Below are 22,945 nucleotides of genomic sequence, written 5' to 3'. Positions count from 1 at the left end.
AGGACACGGCAATTCAGGAGCACTTAACATCTGGACAGTGTGATTATTCATTCATACTTTTGACAGCTTTAGGATTCTGTTACTAATGGACACTCGTTTCATTCTAAATAGAGACATTAAAATAATCGATTCCAATATCCAGCTTCAGTCAGTGCCTTTAGAAAGATGCTGTGAGAATTGTAGATTCATTAATAGGAACATAAGAACATAAGAAATAGGAGCAGCAGTAGGCCATTCGGCCCCTCGAGCCTGCTCCGCCATTCAACAAGAGCATGGCTGATCTTCTACCTCAATGCCATTTTCCTGCACCATCCCCATATCCCTTGATGCCTTTAATATCTAGAAATCTATCGATCTCTGTTTTGAATGTACTCAATGATTGAAGCCTCTTTGCATCCTCCTCACAACTCACATTCCCACCTAGTTTTGTGTCATCAGCAAACTTGGAAATGTTGCATTTGGTCCCTGCGTCCGAATCATTGATAGAGATTGTGAATAGCTGGGGCCCAAGCACCGATCCCTGTGGTACCCCACTAGTCACAGTCTGCCAACCTGAAAAAGACCCGTTTATTCCTACTCTCTGTTTTCTGTCTGTTAACCAATTCTCAATCCATGCCAGTATATTACCCCCAATTCCATGTGCTCTAACTTTGTTCACCAACCTCCGGTGTGGGACCTTATCGAAAGCCTTCTGAAAATCCAAATACACCACATCCACTGGTTCCCCTTTATCTATTCTACTAGTTACATCCTCAAAGAACTCCAATAGGTTTGTCAAACATGATTTCCCTTTTGGCCTTTCATAAATCCATGTTGACTGCCAAATCCTATTATTATTTTCTCAGTGTCCTGTTATCACATCCTTTATAATAGATTCTAGCATTTTCCCTACGACTGTTGTCAGGCTAACAGGTCTGTAATTCCCTGTTTTCTCTCTCCCTCCTTTCTTAAATAGTGGGGTTACATTTGCCACCCTCCAATCTGCAGGAACCATTCCAGAATCTATAGAATTTTGGAAGATGACAACCAATGCATCCACTATCTCTGTCGCCACCTCTTTCAAAACCCTGGGATGGAGATCATCAGGTCCTTGGGATTTATCGACTTTCAGTCCCATTAATTTCTCTAATACTATTTTTTTACTAATACTAATTTCTTTCAGTTCCTCATTCTCACCAGACCCTTGGATCTCTCGTATTTCTGGGAGGTTTTTTGTGTCTTCTTCCATGAAGAGACACAAAGTATTTGTTTAATTTCTCTGCCATTTCCTTTTTCCCCGTTATAAATTCTCCCCTCTCTGTGTGTAGGGGACCCACATTTGCCTTCGCCAGTCTTTTCCTTTCTACATTCCTATAGAAGCTTTTACAGTCTGTTCGTATATTTCTCGCTAGTTTACTCTCATATTCTATTTTCCCTCTTTATCAATTTCTTGGTCCTCCTTTGCTGAATTCTAAAATGCTCCCAATCCTCAGGCTTACTGCTTTTTCTGGTGTCTTTCTCTGCCTCTTCCTTTGATTTAATACTATCTTTAATGTCTCTTGTTAATCTCTATTATCCAGCTTTAGTCAGTGCCTTTAGAAAGATGCTGTGAGAATTGTAGATTCATTAATCTCGATTCTCTCTGTATACGGCCCCCTCTCCATCTTTATCACACATTAGTTTTATTGATTGCTGCAACAGCCACTTTCTGAAGATTGCGGTCCAACAGGCGAGCTGTGTGATCATTTGGAAAAGGATGTTGGTCTGATTCTGTGTTGCCGATGTTGGGGAGAGTATCAGTGTGTCCCATCCACAGGATGCACTGCAGCAACTCGCCAAGGCTTCTTCGACAGCACCTCCCAAACCCACCACCTCCACCACCGAGAAGGACAAGGGCAGCAAGTGCATGGGAACACCGTCACCTCCAAGTTCCCCTCCGAGTCACACACCATCCTGACTTATAATCAGAGAATTGTAGAATCTTACAGCACAGGAGGCCATTCAGCCCATCATGCCTGTGCCAGCTCTTTGAAAGAGCTATCCAATTAGTCCCACTCCCCCGCTCTTTCCCCATAGTTCTGCAGATTTTTCCTTTTCAAGTATTTATCGAATTCCCTTTTGAAAGTTATTATTGAATCTGCTTCCACCGCCCTTTCAGGCAGCGCATTCCAGATCAGAACAACTCGCTGCGAAAAAAATTCTCCACATCTCCCCTCTGGTTTTTTGGCCAATTACCTTAAATCTGTGTCCTCTGGTTACCGACCCTCCTGCCACTGGAAACAGTTTCTCCTTATTTACTCAATCAAAACCCTTCATAATTTTGAACACCTCTATTGAATCTCCCCTCAACCTTCTCTACTCTGAGGAGAACAACCCCAGCTTCTCCAGTCTCTCCACATAACTGAAGTCCCTCATCCCTGGTTCCATTCTGGTAAATCTCCTCTGCACCCTCTCCGAGGCCTCGTCTGTCCTTCACCCGACTGTCGGAATCATCAGAGAATCTGGGAACATTGTGATGGGAGAATACGACCCACATAAAAGCTGATGTGTGACCTCTGATTGTCTGCGGGCCGTCGACTCATTCCCGAAACGCACCTTGTGTGAAATATGTGGAGCTGCCGCTGTCTCTGTCGCTGCTTCACTGCGGAAGGACCCTGACCTGAAGTGAGCCCGAGGGAGCCCTGCCATCTCCGACTGCTTCCTCGCAAACCAGCCGCAGATAAAGCATCATTAGGACCACAGGCTGGGCTGTGGTCTGACACCCAGAGCCCAGGATTATGGCCTGATCGGAAATAAGGGATTGTTTTAACAACGGACTGTAAAAAGAGAACTGCCCCTCGATCATTCCGCCCGGAAAACTCTCCTCCTTTCTCTCTCTCTCTCCTTTTGGGCAATAAATACCGGCCTCACCAGCGACACCCACATCCCGAGAATTAATAAACACAAATGATTCTTTCAGAACAACATTCCTGAGAAATTGGCTGATGATAAATTCTGTGATCCAGATATTCCTAATTCTGATACAACAAACTGCACAGTGACAGGGAATCACTCCCAGTGACGGGGAATCACCCCCAGTGACGGGGAATCACCCCCAGTGGACAGGGAATCACCCCCAGTGGACAGGGAATCACCCCCAGTGATGGAGAATCACTCCCAGTGAGGATAAGGTGGGATCTTACAGTTGTGCTTCCAATTCCTGTGCAGTTTTACAATTCAGGTCTCAAAATATTTTAGTGGTGTGAAGCTATTTTTAGTTAGACAGAGCGAGCATCATTCCTCGACACTACAGCGATATAATTAACCAGCTGTCTAACTGTCCAGCACAGACTGCAGTGAGATGGAGCGCGTACAGTTTAATCAAAACTTATCCCTGAGAAAATCAGAGTGGATGGATATTCCTGGATTCCAAGACAGTGTCGAGGGAGCTTTACTCTGTATCTAATCCGTGCTGTACCTGCCCTGGGAGTGTTTGATGGGACAGTGCAGAGGGAGCTTTACTCTGTATCTAACCCATGCTGGACCTGCCCTGGGAGTGTTTGATGGGACAGTGCAGAGGGAGCTTTACTCTGTATCTAATCCGTGCTGTACCTGCCCTGGGAGTGTTTGATGGGACAGTGTAGAGGGAGCTTTACTCTGTATCTAACCCATGCTGTACCTGCCCTGGGTGTGTTTGATGGGACAGTGTAGAGGGAGCTTTACTCTGTATCTAACCCATGCTGTACCTGCCCTGGGAGTGTTTGATGGGACAGTGTAGATGGGGCCTAACTCTGTATCTAACCCGTGTTGCTCTGTGCCCATTTCCAGGAGAACCCCTACATGTGCAACAACGAGTGTGATGCTCGCACGCCCGAGCTCGCACACCCCCCCGAGCTGATGCTGGATCACGAGGGCCGGATCCCAAACACCTTTTGGCAAAGCGTCTCCTGGAGGAGTTTCCCCGAGCCCCTCCTGGTCAATATCACCCTGTCCTGGGGCAAGACCATCGAGCTGACCGAGGATATCGTCATCACCTTCGAGTCGGGCCGGCCGGAGCAGATGGTCCTGGAGAAATCTCTGGACCACGGCCGGACGTGGCAGCCCTACCAGTTCTACGCTGCCGACTGCCTCAACTCCTTCGGGATGGAGCGGAGAACGGTCCGGGATCTGAGCCCAGCCTCGGTGCTGGACATCATCTGCACGGAGGAGTACTCCAGGGGCTACGTGTGGAAGGTGGACAAGACGGTCCGCTTCGAGATCAGGGAGCGGTTCGCCCTGTTCGGGGGGCCCCTTCTCCGCAACATGGCCTCGCTCTACGGCCAGCTGGACACCACCAAAGACCTGAGGGACTTCTTCACCCTGACCGACCTGCGGGTCAGGCTGCTCCGGCCGGCCACCGGGGCCACCAGCGTCGACCAGCTCAACCTCTCCAAATACTTCTACGCCATCTCCAACGTGGAGATTCACGGACGGTGAGAGCTCCTCGTCACCTCTGCTCAGGGTCACTGATCCCACACTTCACATCCAGGGGGCGCTGTATCAGGGCAAACATCTGGGGGACGGTCTATCAGGGCAAACATCTGGGGGACGGTCTATCAAGGCAAACATCTGGAGGGAACTCTATCAACAACAACAACAACTTGCAATTATACAGCCCCTTTAACAGAGTAAAACGTCCCAAGGTGCTTCACAGGAGCGATTATCAAACAAAAATTTGATACCGAGCCACATAAGGAGATATTAGGACAGGAGACTAAAAGCTTGTTCGAAGAGGTAGGTTTTGAGGAGCGTCTCAAAGGAGGAGAGAGAGGTGGAGAGGGGGAGAGGTTTCGAGAGGGAATTCCAGAGCTTAGCTCCCAGGCAGCTGAAGGCACGGCTGCCAATGGTGGAGCGATTAAAATTGGGGAGGTGCAAGAGGCCAGAATTGGAGAGATCTCGGAGGGTTGAAGGGCTGGAGGAGGTTACAGAGATAGTGAGGGGCGAGGCCATGGAGGGATTTGAACACAAGGATGAGAATTTTAAAATCGAGGCGTTGCCAATGTCGGTCAGTGAGCACGGGGGTGATGGGAGAACGGGACTTGGTGTGAGTTAGGATACGGGCAGCAGAGTTAGCCTCAGACTGTGGCCGGGGAGAGGGATGGAGTCGGTGTCTGGGGAACGGAGTTTGAGGCGGGGACTGAAGACAATGGCTTCGGTCTTCCCAATATTTATTTGGAGGAAATTTCTGCTCCTCCAGTACTGGCTGTTGGAAAAGCAGCGTGACAAATCAGAGAGAGTGGAGGGGTCGAGAGAGGTGGGGGTGAGGTAGAGCTGGGTGTCGTCAGTGTACATGTGGAACCTGACGTTGTGTTTTCAGATGATGTCAACGGGGGGCAGCCTGTAGATGAGAAATTCTACACTCAGCATCTGGGAGACTCACTCGAGCTTTTAGTCCAGGAGAATCTTCAGACACTAATTCGAGAACAGGAACAGGAAAATGTTTACGCTGAGGTTAATTTGCCTCCAAGGAACTGTCTGGGTTTCTGCTTAGTTCAGCAAAAAGTGCCGAGAACAGCAAATGTGCTGAATGTGTGAGGACCAATCTGCAGATTTTGAAGCTTCACCTTCCCAGTGAGTTAAACAGCGGCCCGATGCTGTTAGCACAGAATCCCCGAGACCAGCGATCTCACACTTTACAACACAGAAACCCTCACAACACACTGGGCCTTTCCACATCGTATTTACTAAAGGGAAATCTTCATCACACTCACTGTTAATGTCAGCGATGCGATTGTGTCCTTTAGAACATTAAAATATATATTTCACAAGGAGGTGATCCCAGACCGACCTTCCCCAGAAACTGTAAACTCCCATCACAGCGACTAAACCCTCTTCAATGTGATAATGACCAAAGAATCTGTTTTATGATGTTGGTTGGTGGATAAACATTGGTCAGGACACCGGGGAGAACTCCCCCACTCTTCTTTGAAATAATGGCTGTGGGATCTTTTACCCCCACCTCGGTTTAACATCTCTTCCAAAAGACAGCACCTCCGACAGTGCAGCACTCCCTCAGTAATGACCCTCCGACAGTGCAGCACTCCCTCAGGACTGACCCTCCGACAGTGCAGCACTCCCTCAGTACTGACCCTCCGACAGTGCAGCACTCCCTCAGTACTGACCCTCCGACAGTGCAGCACTCCCTCAGCACTGACCCTCTGACAGTGCAGCGCTCCCTCAGTACTGACCCTCCGACAGTGCAGCACTCCCTCAGTACTGACCCTCCGACAGTGCAGCACTCCCTCAGGACTGACCCTCCGACAGTGCAGCACTCCCTCAGGACTGACCCTCCGACAGTGCAGCACTCCCTCAGCACTGACCCTCTGACAGTGCAGCGCTCCCTCAGTACTGACCCTCCGACAGTGCAGCACTCCCTCAGTACTGACCCTCCGACAGTGCAGCACTCCCTCAGTACTGACCCTCCGACAGTGCAGCACTCCCTCAGTACTGACCCTCCGACAGTGCAGCGCTCCCTCAGGACTGACCCTCCGACAGTGCAGCGCTCCCTCAGTACTGACCCTCCGACAGTGCAGCGCTCCCTCAGGACTGACCCTCCGACAGTGCAGCACTCCCTCAGGACTGACCCTCCGACAGTGCAGCACTCCCTCAGGACTGACCCTCCGACAGTGCAGCACTCCCTCAGGACTGACCCTCCGACAGTGCAGCACTCCCTCAGTACTGACCCTCCGACAGTGCAGCGCTCCCTCAGGACTGACCCTCCGACAGTGCAGCGCTCCCTCAGGACTGACCCTCCGACAGTGCAGCGCTCCCTCAGGACTGACACCGGGGAGTGCCGGCCTAGATTATGTACTCAAGTCTCTTATGACCTTCTGACTCAGAGGCGAGATCTGAATATCACATTGCTGTTTGTGGGATCTTGCTGTGCGTAAATTGGCTGCTGTGTTTCCCACATTACAACAGTGACTACATTTCAAATTTACTTCATTGGCTGTAAAGCGCTTTGGGACGTCCTGAGGTGGTGAAAGGCGCTGTGGAAATGGGAGTTCTTTCTCTTTTTAGAGTTGACCCATGTTCCTGGTCTCTGCTGCTCCAGTCAGTGGGAATTGTCCTGTGCTGGGAATTGTCCATGAGTGGGCTGTGCTGGTAATCATTCTGGACTGGGAATTGCCCCGTGCTGGGAATTGCCCCGTGCTGGGAATTGCTATGCTGGGAATTGTCCTGCGCTGGGAATCGCCCCGTGCTGGGAATCGCTGTGTACTGGGTTTGTCGTCCTGTGCAGTTCGGGCCTGAGATCTTGTCACTGGGTCCAGTTTGGGGAAAGGGGAGACTGTGTGAGGGGATCACAGGCTGCCCATGTTCTGCAGGAAGGGGTTTGCATCAGTTTAAAATTCTGCAATGACCTTTAACTGGGATCCAGGACCTTCCTGTGATGGAGACACCAGGAACCTGAGCTGGTAAAGGGAGAGCTGAGCCCCGGAGCAGAGAGTCCGGTGTGTAACGGAGCTGCTCGGGGTCATTTTAAACCAGCTTGTCCCCTTGTTTTTTTGCCAGGTGTAAGTGCAATCTTCACGCCAACAACTGTGTCCTGGAGAAGGGGAAGCTGAGTTGCGAGTGTGAGCACAACACGACGGGGCCGGACTGCGGGAGATGCAAGAAAGGCTTTCAAGGCCGGCCGTGGAGAGCCGGCTCGTACCTCCCGATCCCCAAAGGGACGGCCAATATCTGTGAGTAACGAGGGCTTCTCCGGCCCCGCCTGATACCGGCGGCACCTTGGGTTTCGGTTCAGATTTCATTCTAATTCCAACTCCCGGCAATGCACCGATTCCAAAATAGAAGCAAATGGATGTTTGTGAATGAATTAATGTGTAAACAGAGACTCAGAGCGGGAGATTGGACAGAGACAGAGAACAGGAATAAGGATTGACTCCAGGGGGAGGGGACCACAAGGGGGAGGGGAAGGGGTTCAGGAGGGGGGGAGAAGGGGTTCAGGAGGGGGGCGAAGGGGTTCAGGAGAGGGGAAAAGGGGGTCAGGAGGGGGGCGAAGGGGTTCAGGAGAGGGGAAAAGGGGGTCAGGAGGGGGGAGAAGGGGTTCAGGAGGGGGGAGAAGAGGTTCAGGAGAGGGGAGAAGGGGGTCAGGAGGGGGGAGAAGGGGTTCAGGAGGGAGGAGAAGGGGTTCAGGAGAGGGGAGAAGGGGGTTCAGGAGAGGGGAGAAGGGGTTCAGGAGGGGGGAGAAGGGGTTCATTTGGGGGGAGAAGGGGTTCAGGAGGGAGGAGAAGGGGTTCAGGAGAGGGGAGAAGGGGGTTCAGGAGAGGGGAGAAGGGGGTTCAGGAGAGGGGAGAAGGGGGTTCAGGAGAGGGGAGAAGGGGTTCCGGAGGGGGGAGAAGGGGTTCAGGAGTGGGGAGAAGGGGTTCCGGAGTGGGGAGAAGGGGTTCCGGAGTGGGGAGAAGGGGTTCAGGAGGGGGGAGAAGGGGTTCCGGAGTGGGGAGAAGGGGTTCCGGAGTGGGGAGAAGGGGTTCAGGAGGGGGGAGAAGAGGTTCAGGAGAGGGGAGAAGAGGGTTCAGGAGAGGGGAGAAGGGGCTCAGGAGGGGGGCGAAGGGGTTCAGGAGAGGGGAAAAGGGGGTCAGGAGGGGGGAGAAGGGGTTCAGGAGGGGGGAGAAGAGGTTCAGGAGAGGGGAGAAGGGGGTCAGGAGGGGGGAGAAGGGGTTCAGGAGGGAGGAGAAGGGGTTCAGGAGAGGGGAGAAGGGGGTTCAGGAGAGGGGAGAAGGGGTTCAGGAGGGGGGAGAAGGGGTTCATTTGGGGGGAGAAGGGGTTCAGGAGGGAGGAGAAGGGGTTCAGGAGAGGGGAGAAGGGGGTTCAGGAGAGGGGAGAAGGGGGTTCAGGAGAGGGGAGAAGGGGGTTCAGGAGAGGGGAGAAGGGGTTCCGGAGGGGGGAGAAGGGGTTCAGGAGTGGGGAGAAGGGGTTCCGGAGTGGGGAGAAGGGGTTCCGGAGTGGGGAGAAGGGGTTCCGGAGTGGGGAGAAGGGGTTCAGGAGGGGGGAGAAGGGGTTCAGGAGTGGGGAGAAGGGGTTCCGGAGTGGGGAGAAGGGGTTCCGGAGTGGGGAGAAGGGGTTCAGGAGTGGGGAGAAGGGGTTCCAGAGGGGGGTGATGGTCGATCCCCGGGGTGTGAATTTCCCCCGTGGCCCCTTTTTCTGTCGATTCCCTGATTCCAGGAGCCGGTTGAACGGAGGCGGCGATGGCGGCCCTGCCTTCCCACAATGCAGGGCGGCGGAGAAAAGGCCCCATCGAGAGCTCGGGCCGCGCTGCACTCTGGGAGATTGAGTCCCCTGACCCCGTGACCCCGGGGGCCGGATGTTGGCCACTGGTTGTCACTGTCCGGATGGGGAGGGGCGGAGCTGTCTGACCCTCCTCAGGCGAAGCCTCCATTCCCTCAAGGTGGGGCTCACTCTGGAATTACCACCTCCTGTATTATCCCCAACCCTCCTCCCCCCAACCCCTCCCTCTCCCCCTCCCCAACCCTCCTCCCCCCCACCCCCAACCCCTCTCACTCCCCCTCTCCTTGCCCTCCTCCTTCACTCTCCCACCATTCCGCTCCCCCTCCCCAAATGCTCCCCCTCCCCCCACCTCCCCAACCTACCACATCCCCCCTCCCCTTTCCCCATCTCCCTCCCCCGTCCAATCCACCTCCTCTCCCCCTCCTCCCTGCTCTCCCCCCCACTCCACTCCCCACCATTTTGCCCCATCCTCTCCCCTCTCCCCCATCTCGCCCCATCCTCTCCCCTCTCCCCCTCCACTCCCTCCTCTCCCCTCCCCCTCCCCCTCCCCCTCCCTTCACTCTGAAGAAATCTCCTTTCACTGTAATGTGTTTACGTTGCGTTCTGACACATTGTTCCACTAAAATACTTTATAATCCGTGTTCGACACAAACACCTGAACTCAGGCCCTGATTTTTGTTTCCGTTTCCCTCTCCAGGCCTCCCGAACACCGTCACCAGTGACCGTAAGTAGGACCTACGCTCTCTGACCTGCGACCTGCTGACCCTGAGCCCATTTCTGTATCTGGAGCAAACGAACCGTCCCCTCGACCCCCCCTCATGTCTCACTGACCGTGGAACAGGTGTAAGTGTGAACAGGGACTGAGTGTGGAACAGGTGTAGGTGTGAACAGCGACTGAGTGTGGAACAGGGACTGAGTGTGGAACAGGTGTCGGTGGGAACAGGGACTGAGTGTGGAACAGGTGTAGGTGTGAACAGGGACTGAGTGTGGAACAGGTGTAGGTGTGAACAGGGACTGAGTGTATTTGTGGAAAGCTGTCTGGTTCCTGATACCGAGATCAATCGGGACCTGTTGTAATCCCGATCTCCCAGATACAGAAATGGGAACTGGACGAGTGTGTCTCGGCCTCAATCTCTTCACCTTCGTTTCCCGTATTTTGCATGAACTCGGTCTCGTTTATTTAACCCTTCGCATGCTGTCCATGTCATTCCAAACCATCGGCTACATTGAGCACCCAAATCAACACCCATACTGACGGGGAGCAGAGTGTCCATAACTCCCCGTACTGACCGGGACAGAGTGTCCAGAACTCCCCGTACTGACCGGGAGCAGAGTGTCCATAACTCCCCGTACTGACCGGGACAGAGTGTCCATAACTCCCTGTACTGACCGGGAGCAGAGTGTCCATAACTCCCCGTACTGACCGGGACAGAGTGTCCATAACTCCCCGTACTGACCGGGACAGAGTGTCCATAACTCCCCGTACTGACCGGGAGCAGATTGTCCATAACTCCCCGTACTGACCGGGAGCAGAGTGTCCATAACTCCCCGTACTGACCGGGACAGAGTGTCCATAACTCCCCGTACTGACCAGGAGCAGAGTGTCCATAACTCCCCGTACTGACCGGGAGCAGAGTGTCCATAACTCCCCGTACTGACCGGGACAGAGTGTCCATAACTCCCCGTACTGACCGGGACAGAGTGTCCATAAATCCCCGTACTGACCGGGACAGAGTGTCCATAACTCCCCGTACTGACCGGGAGCAGAGTGTCCATAACTCCCCGTACTGACCGGGAGCAGAGTGTCCATAACTCCCCGTACTGACCGGGACAGAGTGTCCATAACTCCCCGTACTGACCGGGACAGAGTGTCCATAACTCCCCGTACTGACCGGGACAGAGTGTCCATAACTCCCCGTACTGACCGGGAGCAGAGTGTCCATAACTCCCCGTACTGACCGGGACAGAGTGTCCATAACTCCCCGTACTGACCGGGAGCAGAGTGTCCATAACTCCCCGTACTGACCGGGACAGAGTGTCCATAACTCCCCGTACTGACCGGAGCAGAGTGTCCATAACTCCCCGTACTGACCGGGAGCAGAGTGTCCATAACTCCCCGTACTGACCGGGAGCAGAGTGTCCATCACTCCCCGTACTGACCGGGAGCAGAGTGTCCATAACTCCCCGTACTGACCGGGACAGAGTGTCCATAACTCCCCGTACTGACCGGGAGCAGAGTGTCCATAACTCCCCGTACTGACCGGGAGCAGAGTGTCCATAACTCCCCGTACTGACCGGGAGCAGAGTGTCCATAACTCCCCGTACTGACCGGGACAGAGTGTCCATAACTCCCCGTACTGACCGGGAGCAGAGTGTCCATAACTCCCCGTACTGACCGGGAGCAGAGTGTCCATAACTCCCCGTACTGACCGGGAGCAGAGTGTCCATAACTCCCCGTACTGACCGGGACAGAGTGTCCATAACTCCCCGTACTGACCGGGAGCAGAGTGTCCATAACTCCCCGTACTGACCGGGAGCAGAGTGTCCATAACTCCCCGTACTGACCGGGGACAGAGTGTCCATAACTCCCCGTACTGACCGGGGACAGAGTGTCCATAACTCCCCGTACTGACAGGGGACAGAGTGTCCATAACTCCCCGTACTGACCGGGAGCAGAGTGTCCATAACTCCCCGTACTGACCGGGACAGAGTGTCCATAACTCCCCGTACTGACCGGGACAGAGTGTCCATAACTCCCCGTACTGACCGGGAGCAGAGTGTCCATAACTCCCCGTACTGACCGGGAGCAGAGTGTCCATAACTCCCCGTACTGACCGGGACAGAGTGTCCATAACTCCCCGTACTGACCGGGAGCAGAGTGTCCATAACTCCCCGGACTGACCGGGAGCAGAGTGTCCATAACTCCCCGTACTGACCGGGACAGAGTGTCCATAACTCCCCGTACTGACCGGGACAGAGTGTCCATAACTCCCCGTACTGACCGGGACAGAGTGTCCATAACTCCCCGTACTGACCGGGAGCAGAGTGTCCATAACTCCCCGTACTGACCCCGGGACAGAGTGTCCATAACTCCCCGTACTGACCGGGACAGAGTGTCCATAACTCCCCGTACTGACCGGGAGCAGAGTGTCCATAACTCCCCGTACTGACCGGGACAGAGTGTCCATAACTCCCCGTACTGACCGGGACAGAGTGTCCATAACTCCCCGTACTGACCGGGAGCAGAGTGTCCATAACTCCCCGTACTGACCGGGAGCAGAGTGTCCATAACTCCCCGTACTGACCGGGACAGAGTGTCCATAACTCCCCGTACTGACCGGGAGCAGAGTGTGCATAACTCCCCGTACTGACCGGGAGCAGAGTGTCCATAACTCCCCGTACTGACCGGGACAGAGTGTCCATAACTCCCCGTACTGACTGGGACAGAGTGTCCATAACTCCCCGTACTGACCGGGAGCAGAGTGTCCATAACTCCCCGTACTGACCGGGACAGAGTGTCCATAACTCCCCGCACTGACCGGGACAGAGTGTCCATAACTCCCCGTACTGACCGGGACAGAGTGTCCATAACTCCCCGTACTGACCGGGACAGAGTGTCCATAACTCCCCGTACTGACCGGGACAGAGTGTCCATAACTCCCCGTACTGACCGGGAGAGAGTGTGAATTGAGGGTTGATCTGATCAAGGTGTTTAAAATGATTGAACGATTTGATAGGGTCGATAGAGAGAAACTAATTCCTCTGGTGGGAGAGTCCAGAACAAGGGGGAATAATCTTAAAATTGGAGCTCGGCCGTTCAGGGGTGATGTCAGGAAACATTTCTTCACACAAAGGGGAGTGGAAATCTGGAACTCTCTCCCCCAAAAGGCTGTAGATGCTGGGGGTCAATCAGAGCTTTCAAGACTGAGATCGATAGATTTTTGTTGGGTGAGGGTATCGAGGGATACGGAGCAAAGCAGGGTAAATGGGGTTGAGGTACAGATCAGACGTGATCTTATATGAACAGCAGAACAGGCTCGAGGGGCTGAATGGCCTCCTCCTGTTCCTGTGTAACAGGCTCGAGGGGCTGAATGGCCTCCTCCTGTTCCTGTGTAACAGGCTCGAGGGGCTGAATGGCCTCCTCCTGTTCCTGTGTAACAGGCTCGAGGGGCTGAATGGCCTCCTCCTGTTCCAATATCCTGTGGATAGTGAGGTTTCACTGCTGACATCATCTTTAAAAAAATCTATCAGCTGAAAAGTTACTTCTGGCAGGAAATCATTACAAACATCTGTCTGACCCCAGCAGATTGAAATCATTACAAACATCTGTCTGAACCCAGCAGATTGAAATCATTAGAAACATCTATCTGAACCCAGCAGATTGAAATCATGACAAACATCTGTCTGACCCCAGCAGATTGAATTCATTAAAAACATCTATCTGACCCCAGCAGATTGAAATCATTACAAACATCTGTCTGACCCCAGCAGATTGAAATCATTACAAACATCTGTCGACCCCAGCAGATTGAAATCATTACAAACATCTGTCTGACCCCAGCAGATTGAAATCATTACAAACATCTGTCTGACCCCAGCAGATTGAAATCATTACAAACATCTGTCTGATCCCAGCAGATTGAAATCATTACAAACATCTGCTGAACCCAGCAGATTGAAATCATTGCAAACATCTGTTGAACACAGCAGACTGAAATCATTACAATCATCTGTCTGACCCCAGCAGATTGAAATCATTACAAACATCTGTCTGACCCCAGCAGATTGAAATCATTACAACATCTGTCTGACCCCAGCAGATTGAAATCTGTGACAATTTTCAGAAATATTTGTTGGGTTTTGATGGAAGTGTCTGGTTGCTTGTCTCTCGGACCCACTTACTGTCCCGTGCAGTCTCGAGTCGATGTGTTTGTGCGCACAGTACAGATGTTCTGTTCAGACCGCGCGTTGTTCTCCATCTGGGATTATTCGTTGCTGATTTCTCCTGACGCAGCTCATCCAAAGCAAGGTCAGACACGGCCAAGTATCTCATCACTAGGGGTCACTAACACAAAGCAAGGTCAGACACGGCCAAGTATCTCATCACTAGGGGTCACTAACACAAAGCAAGGTCAGACACGGCCAAGTATCTCATCACTAGAGGTCACTAACACAAAGCAAGGTCAGACACGGCCAAGTATCTCATCACTAGAGATCAGTAACACAAAGCAAGGTCAGACACGGCCAAGTATCTCATCACTAGGGGTCACTAACACAAAGCAAGGTCAGACACGGCCAAGTATCTCATCACTCGAGGTCACTAACACAAAGCAAGGTCAGACATGGCCAAGTATCTCATCACTAGGGGTCACGAACACAAAGCAAGGTCAGACACGGCCAAGTATCTCATCACGAGAGGTTACTAACACAAAGCAAGGTCAGACACGGCCAAGTATCTCATCACTAGGGGTCACTAACACAAAGCAAGGTCAGACACGGCCAAGTATCTCATCACTAGGGGTCACTAACACAAAGCAAGGTCAGACACGGCCAAGTATCTCATCACCAGAGGTCACTAACACAAAGCAAGGTCAGACACGGCCAAGTATCTCATCACCAGAGGTCACTAACACAAAGCAAGGTCAGACACGGCCAAGTATCTCATCACTCGAGGTTACCAACACAAAGTAAGGGAGGAGCTCTCAAACAATGCGACTGGCTTACAGCAGAAAGATGAAGAAAGAAAGACTTGCATTTATATAGCGCCTTTCACAATCTCAAGACATCCCAATGTCCTTTACAGCCAAAGAAGTACTTTTGAAGTGTGGTCACTGTTGTAATGTTGGAAACGCGGCAGAAAATTTGCGCACAGCAAGATCCCACAAACAGCAATGAATAAAGAGCAGATAATTTATTTTAAATGACGTTGAGTTGAGGGATAAATATTGGCCAGGACAACGGGGAGAACCACCTTGCTCTTCGAAATACGTCCATGAGATCTTTTACATCCACCTGAGAGGGTAGACAGGGCCTCAGTTTAATGTTTCATTCGAAAGACAGGACTTCCGACAATGCAGCACTCCCTCATTACTGCCCCTCCGACAGTACAGCACTCCCTCATTATTGCCCCTCCGACAGTACAGCACTCCCTCAGTACTGACCCTCCGACAGTACAGCACTCCCTCATGACTGCCCCTCCGACAGTACGGCACTCCGAGTGTTGGCCTGGATTTTGGGCTCAAGTCTCTGGAGTGGGGCTTGAACCAATGACCTTCTGACTCCGCGGTGAGAGTGCTGCCCACTGAGCCACACCACCGGACTCTATAAACCCTGGAACGTTCCCATCCATCGCCATCTGCCTGATTCAATGTGACCGTATCGAGCCAGGAGTCTGATGTTCTCCCCTCACTGCTAAAAGTCTCAGTGTCTCCCCTCCCTCCCATTCCAGACATTTCCTCTCCGCCTCTCATTCCTGCAGCATGTGACCCGCTCGCAGTTTGCGACCCGTCTACGTCCTGTCTACGTCCCGTCTACACTTTCTGTCTTTTCCTTGCAAGACTGTGAATGTTTCGGCCACTCGAACCGGTGCAGTTACATCGAGCTGCTCACCACCACCATTTGCGTGAGCTGTAAGCACAACACGAGAGGCCGACACTGCCAGTTGTGCCGACTGGGCTATCACCGAAACCCGTCAGCAGAGCTGGACCATCACAACGTTTGCCTAGGTCAGTTCCTGTTACAATCTCCGCTCTCGTCTCCTTCCTTCACCCTTCAGATTTCAGCCCAAAACAAGATAAAGAAACAAAAAGGAACCTGCGATAGGGCTGAGCAAAAGGAATCAGCTCCCCTTTCCCCAGAGATCAGACCCGGTCCGACCTTTCCCCAGAGATCAGACCCGGTCCGACCTTTCCCCAGAGATCAGACCCGGTCCGACCTTTCCCCAGAGATCAGACCCGGTCCGACCTTTCCCCAGAGATCAGACCCGGTCCGACCTTTCCCCAGAGATCAGACCTGGTCCGACCTTTCCCCAGAGATCAGACCCGGTCCGACCTTTCCCCGGAGATCAGACCCGGTCTGACCTTTCCCCAGAGATCAGACCCGGTCCGACCTTTCCCTGGAGATCAGACCCGGTCCGACCTTTCCCCGGAGATCAGACCCGGTCCGACCTTTCCCCAGAGATCAGACCCGGTCCGACCTTTCCCCGGAGATCAGACCCGGTCCGACCTTTCCCCAGAGATCAGACCCGGTCCGACCTTTCCCCGGAGACCGACCCGGTCCGACCTTTCCCCAGAGATCAGACCCGGTCCGACCTTTCCCCAGAGATCAGACCCGGTCCGACCTTTCCCCAGAGATCAGACCCGGTCCGACCTTTCCCCGGAGATCAGACCCGGTCCGACCTTTCCCCAGAGATCAGACCCGGTCCGACCTTTCCCCAGAGATCAGACCCGGTCCGACCTTTCCCCGGAGATCAGACCCGGTCCGACCTTTCCCCAGAGATCAGACCCGGTCCGACCTTTCCCCGGGGATCAGACCCGGTCCGACCTTTCCCCGGAGATCAGACCCGGTCCGACCTTTCCCCAGAGATCAGACCCGGTCCGACCTTTCCCCAGAGATCAGACCCGGTCCGACCTTTCCCCAGAGATCAGACCCGGTCCGACCTTTCCCCAGAGATCAGACCCGGTCCGACCTTTCCCCAGAGATCAGACCCGGTCCGACCTTTCCCCGGAGATCAGACCCGGTCCGACCTTTCCCCGGGGATCAGACCCGGTCCGACCTTTCCCCAGAGATCAGACCCGGTCCGACCTTTCCCCAGAGATCAGACCCGGTCCGACCTTTCCCCGGGGATCAGACCCGGTCCGACCTTTCCCCAGAGATCAGACCCGGTCCGACCTTTCCCCGGAGATCAGACCCGGTCCGACCTTTCCCCGGGGATCAGACCCGGTCCGACCTTTCCCCAGAGATCAGACCCGGTCCGACCTTTCCCCAGAGATCAGACCCGGTCCGACCTTTCCCCGGGGATCAGACCCGGTCCGACCTTTCCCCGGAGATCAGACCCGGTCCGACCTTTCCCCAGAGATCAAACCCGGTCCGACCTTTCCCCAGAGATCAGACCCGGTCCGACCTTTCCCCCGAGATCAGACCCGGTCCGACCTTTCCCCGGAGATCAGACCCGGTCCGACCTTTCCCCGGAGATCAGACCCGGTCCGACCTTTCCCCGGAGATCAGACCCGGTCCGACCTTTCCCCGGAGATCAGACCCGGTCCGACCTTTCCCCGGAGATCAGACCCGGTCCGACCTTTCCCCGGAGATCAGACCCGGTCCGACCTTTCCCCGGAGATCAGACCCGGTCCGACCTTTCCCCGGAGATCAGACCCGGTCCGACCTTTCCCCGGAGATCAGACCCGGTCCGACCTTTCCCCGGAGATCAGACCCGGTCCGACCTTTCCCCGGAGATCAGACCCGGTCCGACCTTTCCCCGGAGATCAGACCCGGTCCGACCTTTCCCCGGAGATCAGACCCGGTCCGACCTTTCCCCGGAGATCAGACCCGGTCCGACCTTTCCCCGGAGATCAGACCCGGTCCGACCTTTCCCCGGAGATCAGACCCGGTCCGACCTTTCCCCAGAGATCAGACCCGGTCCGACCTTTCCCCAGAGATCAGACCCGGTCCGACCTTTCCCCAGAGATCAGACCCGGTCCGACCTTTCCCCAGAGATCAGACCCGGTCCGACCTTTCCCCAGAGATCAGACCCGGTCCGACCTTTCCCCGGAGATCAGACCCGGTCCGACCTTTCCCCGGAGATCAGACCCGGTCCGACCTTTCCCCGGAGATCAGACCCGGTCCGACCTTTCCCCGGAGATCAGACCCGGTCCGACCTTTCCCCGGAGATCAGACCCGGTCCGACCTTTCCCCGGAGATCAGACCCGGTCCGACCTTTCCCCGGAGATCAGACCCGGTCCGACCTTTCCCCGGAGATCAGACCCGGTCCGACCTTTCCCCGGAGATCAGACCCGGTCCGACCTTTCCCCGGAGATCAGACCCGGTCCGACCTTTCCCCGGAGATCAGACCCGGTCCGACCTTTCCCCGGAGATCAGACCCGGTCCGACCTTTCCCCGGAGATCAGACCCGGTCCGACCTTTCCCCGGAGATCAGACCCGGTCCGACCTTTCCCCGGAGATCAGACCCGGTCCGACCTTTCCCCGGAGATCAGACCCGGTCCGACCTTTCCCCGGAGATCAGACCCGGTCCGACCTTTCCCTCGCGATGAGGCCTGGCCCTGAGGTAAATTGAAAGCCCTGTGTTGTGACGATATAATCATTGCTTCCCTGTCTCCATTGTTTTTCTGGAATTTGTCTGTTGTTTGTTCTCTCGGCAAACGAACATCCTTCATCGTAGCAGCATCACTCGCCTCTGCTCAATGTTACCCTCCCCCCATTGTCTAACATCAATGTTCTCTCTCCATTTCCTCATCTCCTTCCCATTCTCCACACATAGAATTACAGAGAATGTACAGCACAGAAACAGGCCATTCGGCCCAACTGGTCTATCCCGGTGTTTATGCTCCACACGAGCCTCCTCCCTCCCTACTTCATCTCATCCTATCACCATATCCTTCTATTCCTTTCTCCCTCATGTGTTTATCCAGCTTCCCCTTGATGCTATTCGCCTCAACCACTCCTTGTGGGAGCGAGTTCCACATTCTCACCACTCTCTGGGTCAAGAAGTTTCTCCTGAATTCCCTATTGGATTTATTAATGACAGTCTTATATTCATGGCCCCTAGTTTTGGTCTCCCCCACAAGTGGAAACATCTTCTCTCCGTCTATCTTATCAAACCCTGTCATAATTTTGAAGACCTCTATCAGGTCACCCCTCAGTCTTCTCTTTTCTTGAGAAAAGAGCCCCAGCCTGTTCAATCTTTCCTGATATTTATAACCTCTCAGTTCTGGTATCACCCTGATGATTTTTTGCACCCTCTCCAGTGTCTCTCTATCCTTTTTATAATATGGAGACCAGAACTGTGCACAGTTCTCCAAGTGTGGTCTAACCAAGGTTCTCTACAAGTTTAACATAACCTCTCTGATTGTGAATTCTCTCCCTCTAATAATGAACCCCGGAGCTTAGTTTGCTTTTTATGGTCTTGTTAACCTGTGTTAATTGTGTGCAGTCGCCCCAAGGAGTGGAACACGGGCCGTGTCCAATCAGTGTGTGGACGATTGACGCTGTTTGTGAACTGTTGGAGACTTGTTTCCCCCCAGAGTCGGCTCGTCCCCTGTCTTGGGCCCGAGTCATTTGTGTCCCTGAGGTTGTGTCGATGGGTTTTATTGGGAACAGCCATGTGCAGTGTGTGTGTTGTCTTGTTTCTGCAGACTGTCAGTGTCACCCCTATGGCTCACTCCATGATCGCTGTAATGAGACGGGATATTGTGACTGTAAGGAGGGGACAGCAGGGCCCAAGTGTGACAAGTGCCTGCCCGGATATTACTGGCACAGGGGCTGCCGAGGTAAGTAACCGTTCCAGCACCAGACCCTCCCTCACTCCGCCTGGCTCCTGTGTGTCAGGGTCAGCAGTGGATCCGAGAGCAGATACCAGGGGGGGAAACACAAAGGCTTTTAGACAAGGAGCCCTCCTGGGTTCCCCCATCACCCTGAGAAACAATTAGTGGCACAGCTCCTCGCAAAGGGAGGGACTGGAGTTCAGTGAGGAGCATTTCATAGAATCAGACAGCACACAAGGAGGCCGTTCAGCCCATCGAGGCAGTGCTGGCTCTTTGAAAGAGCTATCCAATTAGTCCCACTTCCCCGCTCTTTCCCCATAGCCCTGCAAATTTTTCCTTTTAAGTATTTATCCAGTTCCCTTTTGAAAGTTATTATTGAATCTGCTTCCAGATCAGAACAACTCGCTGTGTAAAAAAAATTCTCCTCATCTCCCCTCTGGTTCTTTCACCAATTACCTTAAATCTGTGTCCTCTGGTTACTGACCCTCCTGCCAGTGGAAACAGTTTCTCCTTATTTACTCTATTAAAACCCTTCATAATTTTTAACCCCTCCATTAAATCTCCCCTTAACCTTCTCTGCTCTGAGGAGAACAACCCCAGCTTCTCCAGTCTCTCCACATAACTGAAGTCCCTCATCCCTGGTATCATTCTGGTAAATCTCCTCTGCACCCTCTCCAAGGCCTTGACATCCTTCCTAAAGTGCGGTGCCCAGAATTGGACACAATAATTTGACACAGAATTTAACCCTCAGTCTCTCCTTCAGTATTTAACCATCAATTTAGTCCCATTAACCCATCACCCCTGTGATCTCTGACCTACATTGGCTCCCGGTCCAGCAACACCTCAATTTTAAGATTCACATCCTCACATTCAAATCCCTCCGTTGCCTCGCCCCTCCCTATCTCTGTAACCTCCTTCAGCCCTACACCCCTCCGAGATCTCTGCGCTCCCCCAATTCTGGCCTCTTGCACTTCCCCCATTTCCTTCACCCCACCATTGGCGGCCGTGCCTTCAGCTGTCTGGACCCTAAACTCTGGAATTCCCCCCCAAACCTCTCCCCCTCTCTCTCCTCCTTTAAGACGCTCCTTAAAATCTACCTCTTTGACCAAGCTTTTGGTCTCCTGTCCTAATGTCTCCTTATGTGGTTCAGTGTTAATTTTGGTCTGATTTACGCTCCTGTGAAGCACCTTGGGCCGTTTTACTACGTTAAAGGCGCTATATAAATGCAAGTAGTTGTTGGTGTAACAGTGAAACACTGGGAGCGGCGACAGTTCAAACAATCTCTGAGGTCAGGAGATTTTCAGTGACCTGACGTTTCTTTTCTCTGACCTCTTGCAGCCGGCGTGTGCGATAACTTGCTGACGCGGTGTCAGAACGGAGGAGTGTGCGAGGACAATGGGAGGTGTCGCTGTCCCGCTCCCTACACCGGGCTCCTGTGTGAGAAAGGCCAGTGTGGGAAGGAAGCAGGAGGGTGTGTCTCCCGATCCCCCCGGGACCCCACCTTACACCGGGTGCTGCTGTCACTCACTGCGCTGCTAACCACCGCTAACGGACGCCCGGCGCTCTGACCCGCTTCCAGCGCCACGGACGCTCACGGGAAGGTGCAAAGAGCGGAGGAGAATCCAGCGTTTACTGCGTCCCCGTTAAACACGGTCCCCGCCCTCCGGCCCGGGAAAGGCAAACTGTAACCCAGGCCTGAGCCCACCCACCCACCCACCGAGCCCGACTGTATCTCCGAGCCCTGAAGGAATGGGCAGTCAGTGGGGACTGTACTTTCAGACCCCCCGCCGGAGGGAGGGAGGGAGGGAGGGAGCTGCTAATATTCATTCTCCAATCGCCAGCCTGGCCTCGGATGGCCAGCTTTGGGAAAGAAGAAAGAAAGAAAGACTTGCATTTATATAGCGCCTTTCACCACCTCAGGACGTCCCAAAGAGCTTTACAGACAATGAAGTACTTTTGAAGTGTCGTCACTGTTGGAATGTAGGAAACACGGCAGAAAATTTGTGGAGCTCAGAGGAGGCCGTTCCCCGCTCTGGTGCAGCCCTCGCTCACTCGCCCCTCACTCACTCACGCCCTCCCTCCCTTCCTCACTCTCCCTCGCTCGCTCGCCCCTCACTACATTCATTCACTCCGTCACTCTCTCAGTCACTCCACTCACGCTCACTCATCAATCACTTGCCCCTCACTCACTCCCTCCATCCCTCACTCACTCCTCACTCATTCACTCAATCCTCACTCCCAACACTCACTGTCACACTCACTCCTCACTCACTCCACACTCACTTCGTCACACTCACTGTCACACTCACTCCTTCACTCACTCCTTCCCTCGTTCCCTCCCTCACTCCTTCCATCCCTCACTCCCTCCCTCACTCACTTAGTGACTCACTCCTCCCTCACTCCCTCCCTTCACTCCACTCCCTCACTCCTTCCTTCCCTCACTCCCTCACTCATTCCACTCCCTCACTCCCTCCCTCACTCACTCCTCACTCCCTCACTCACTCACTGCGAGGGATTGCTGTCGGTACATCGTGACCTGAGGAAATCTGTGGGCCGGCTTCGAGCGGCCTACAACCTGGGCTTTAGTGCCCGTTGTGTGTAATCCTGGAGCACATCAGAGCGATGGGGGAATAATCCTGAGCAGTGAGTGGAGAGTGTTAGTGCGTTTATCGATTCTTTTGTATTAAGATGAAGTTATTTTCTTGCAATCCCACAATGTCCCATGTAGTTTTTGTATGAATCGCGGTTTGTGTTGATGAATATATCTCTCACTGTGTAATTCCCAGCGACGGGGGGAATAAGACGGTTTTATTTTATTTGTATGATTTTCCTGTGCACAGATTTCTCTGTAACTGCAACGTGCTGACATCAAAGAATCTGAGTTTACAGCTCTGGAAAGTGTCACAAGATCCAGGAAAGGATTTGATGCTTTACTCTGGACAACAATAAAAGCTGCTGCAGAAAGTGTCCTGGTCTCCTGATCTGGGTCCTGACTGTGTGTCTGGGGGAAGGGGTTCAGGGGGAGGGGGAGGGGGGAGGGAGAGGGGGAGGGGTTCAGGGGGAGAGGGAGGGGTTCAGAGGGTGAGAGGTTCAGGGGAGGGGGAGTGGGTTGAGGGGGAGAGGGAGGGGTTCAGAGGGTGAGAGGTTCAGGGGAGGGGGAGTGGGTTGAGGGGAAGGGGTTGAGCAGGAGCGGAAGGTGTTGAGGGGAAGGGGTTGAG

At 53.6% G+C, this 22,945-nt stretch overlaps 1 protein-coding gene across 3 annotated transcripts in view; it reads left to right on the top strand.

Moving 5' to 3' along the window:
- Positions 1-22,631, top strand: part of LOC137311302 (netrin-G1-like) — a 40,987-nt gene extending 18,356 nt beyond the window's left edge. Inside the window, exons 2-6 of one of the 3 annotated variants that reach the window (XM_067978591.1) lie at positions 3,787-4,430; positions 7,510-7,682; positions 9,926-9,952; positions 19,599-19,733; positions 22,568-22,631. In XM_067978591.1, the coding sequence (XP_067834692.1) occupies positions 3,787-4,430; positions 7,510-7,682; positions 9,926-9,952; positions 19,599-19,733; positions 22,568-22,593 (1,005 nt within the window). In that variant the 3' untranslated portion in view covers positions 22,594-22,631. Of the gene's footprint in view, positions 1-3,786; positions 4,431-7,509; positions 7,683-9,925; positions 9,953-19,598; positions 19,734-21,065; positions 21,487-22,567 lie in introns of those variants that run through there. The other 2 variants (XM_067978589.1, XM_067978590.1) reach the window with 2 other exon arrangements.
- The last annotated feature ends 314 nt before the right edge of the window (positions 22,632-22,945 follow it).

This window comes from Heptranchias perlo, unplaced genomic scaffold, assembly GCF_035084215.1.
Source record: "Heptranchias perlo isolate sHepPer1 unplaced genomic scaffold, sHepPer1.hap1 HAP1_SCAFFOLD_322, whole genome shotgun sequence".
In the NCBI taxonomy this organism is placed as follows: Eukaryota; Metazoa; Chordata; class Chondrichthyes; order Hexanchiformes; family Hexanchidae; genus Heptranchias; species Heptranchias perlo.
This window is presented reverse-complemented; position numbering and strand designations above follow the sequence as displayed.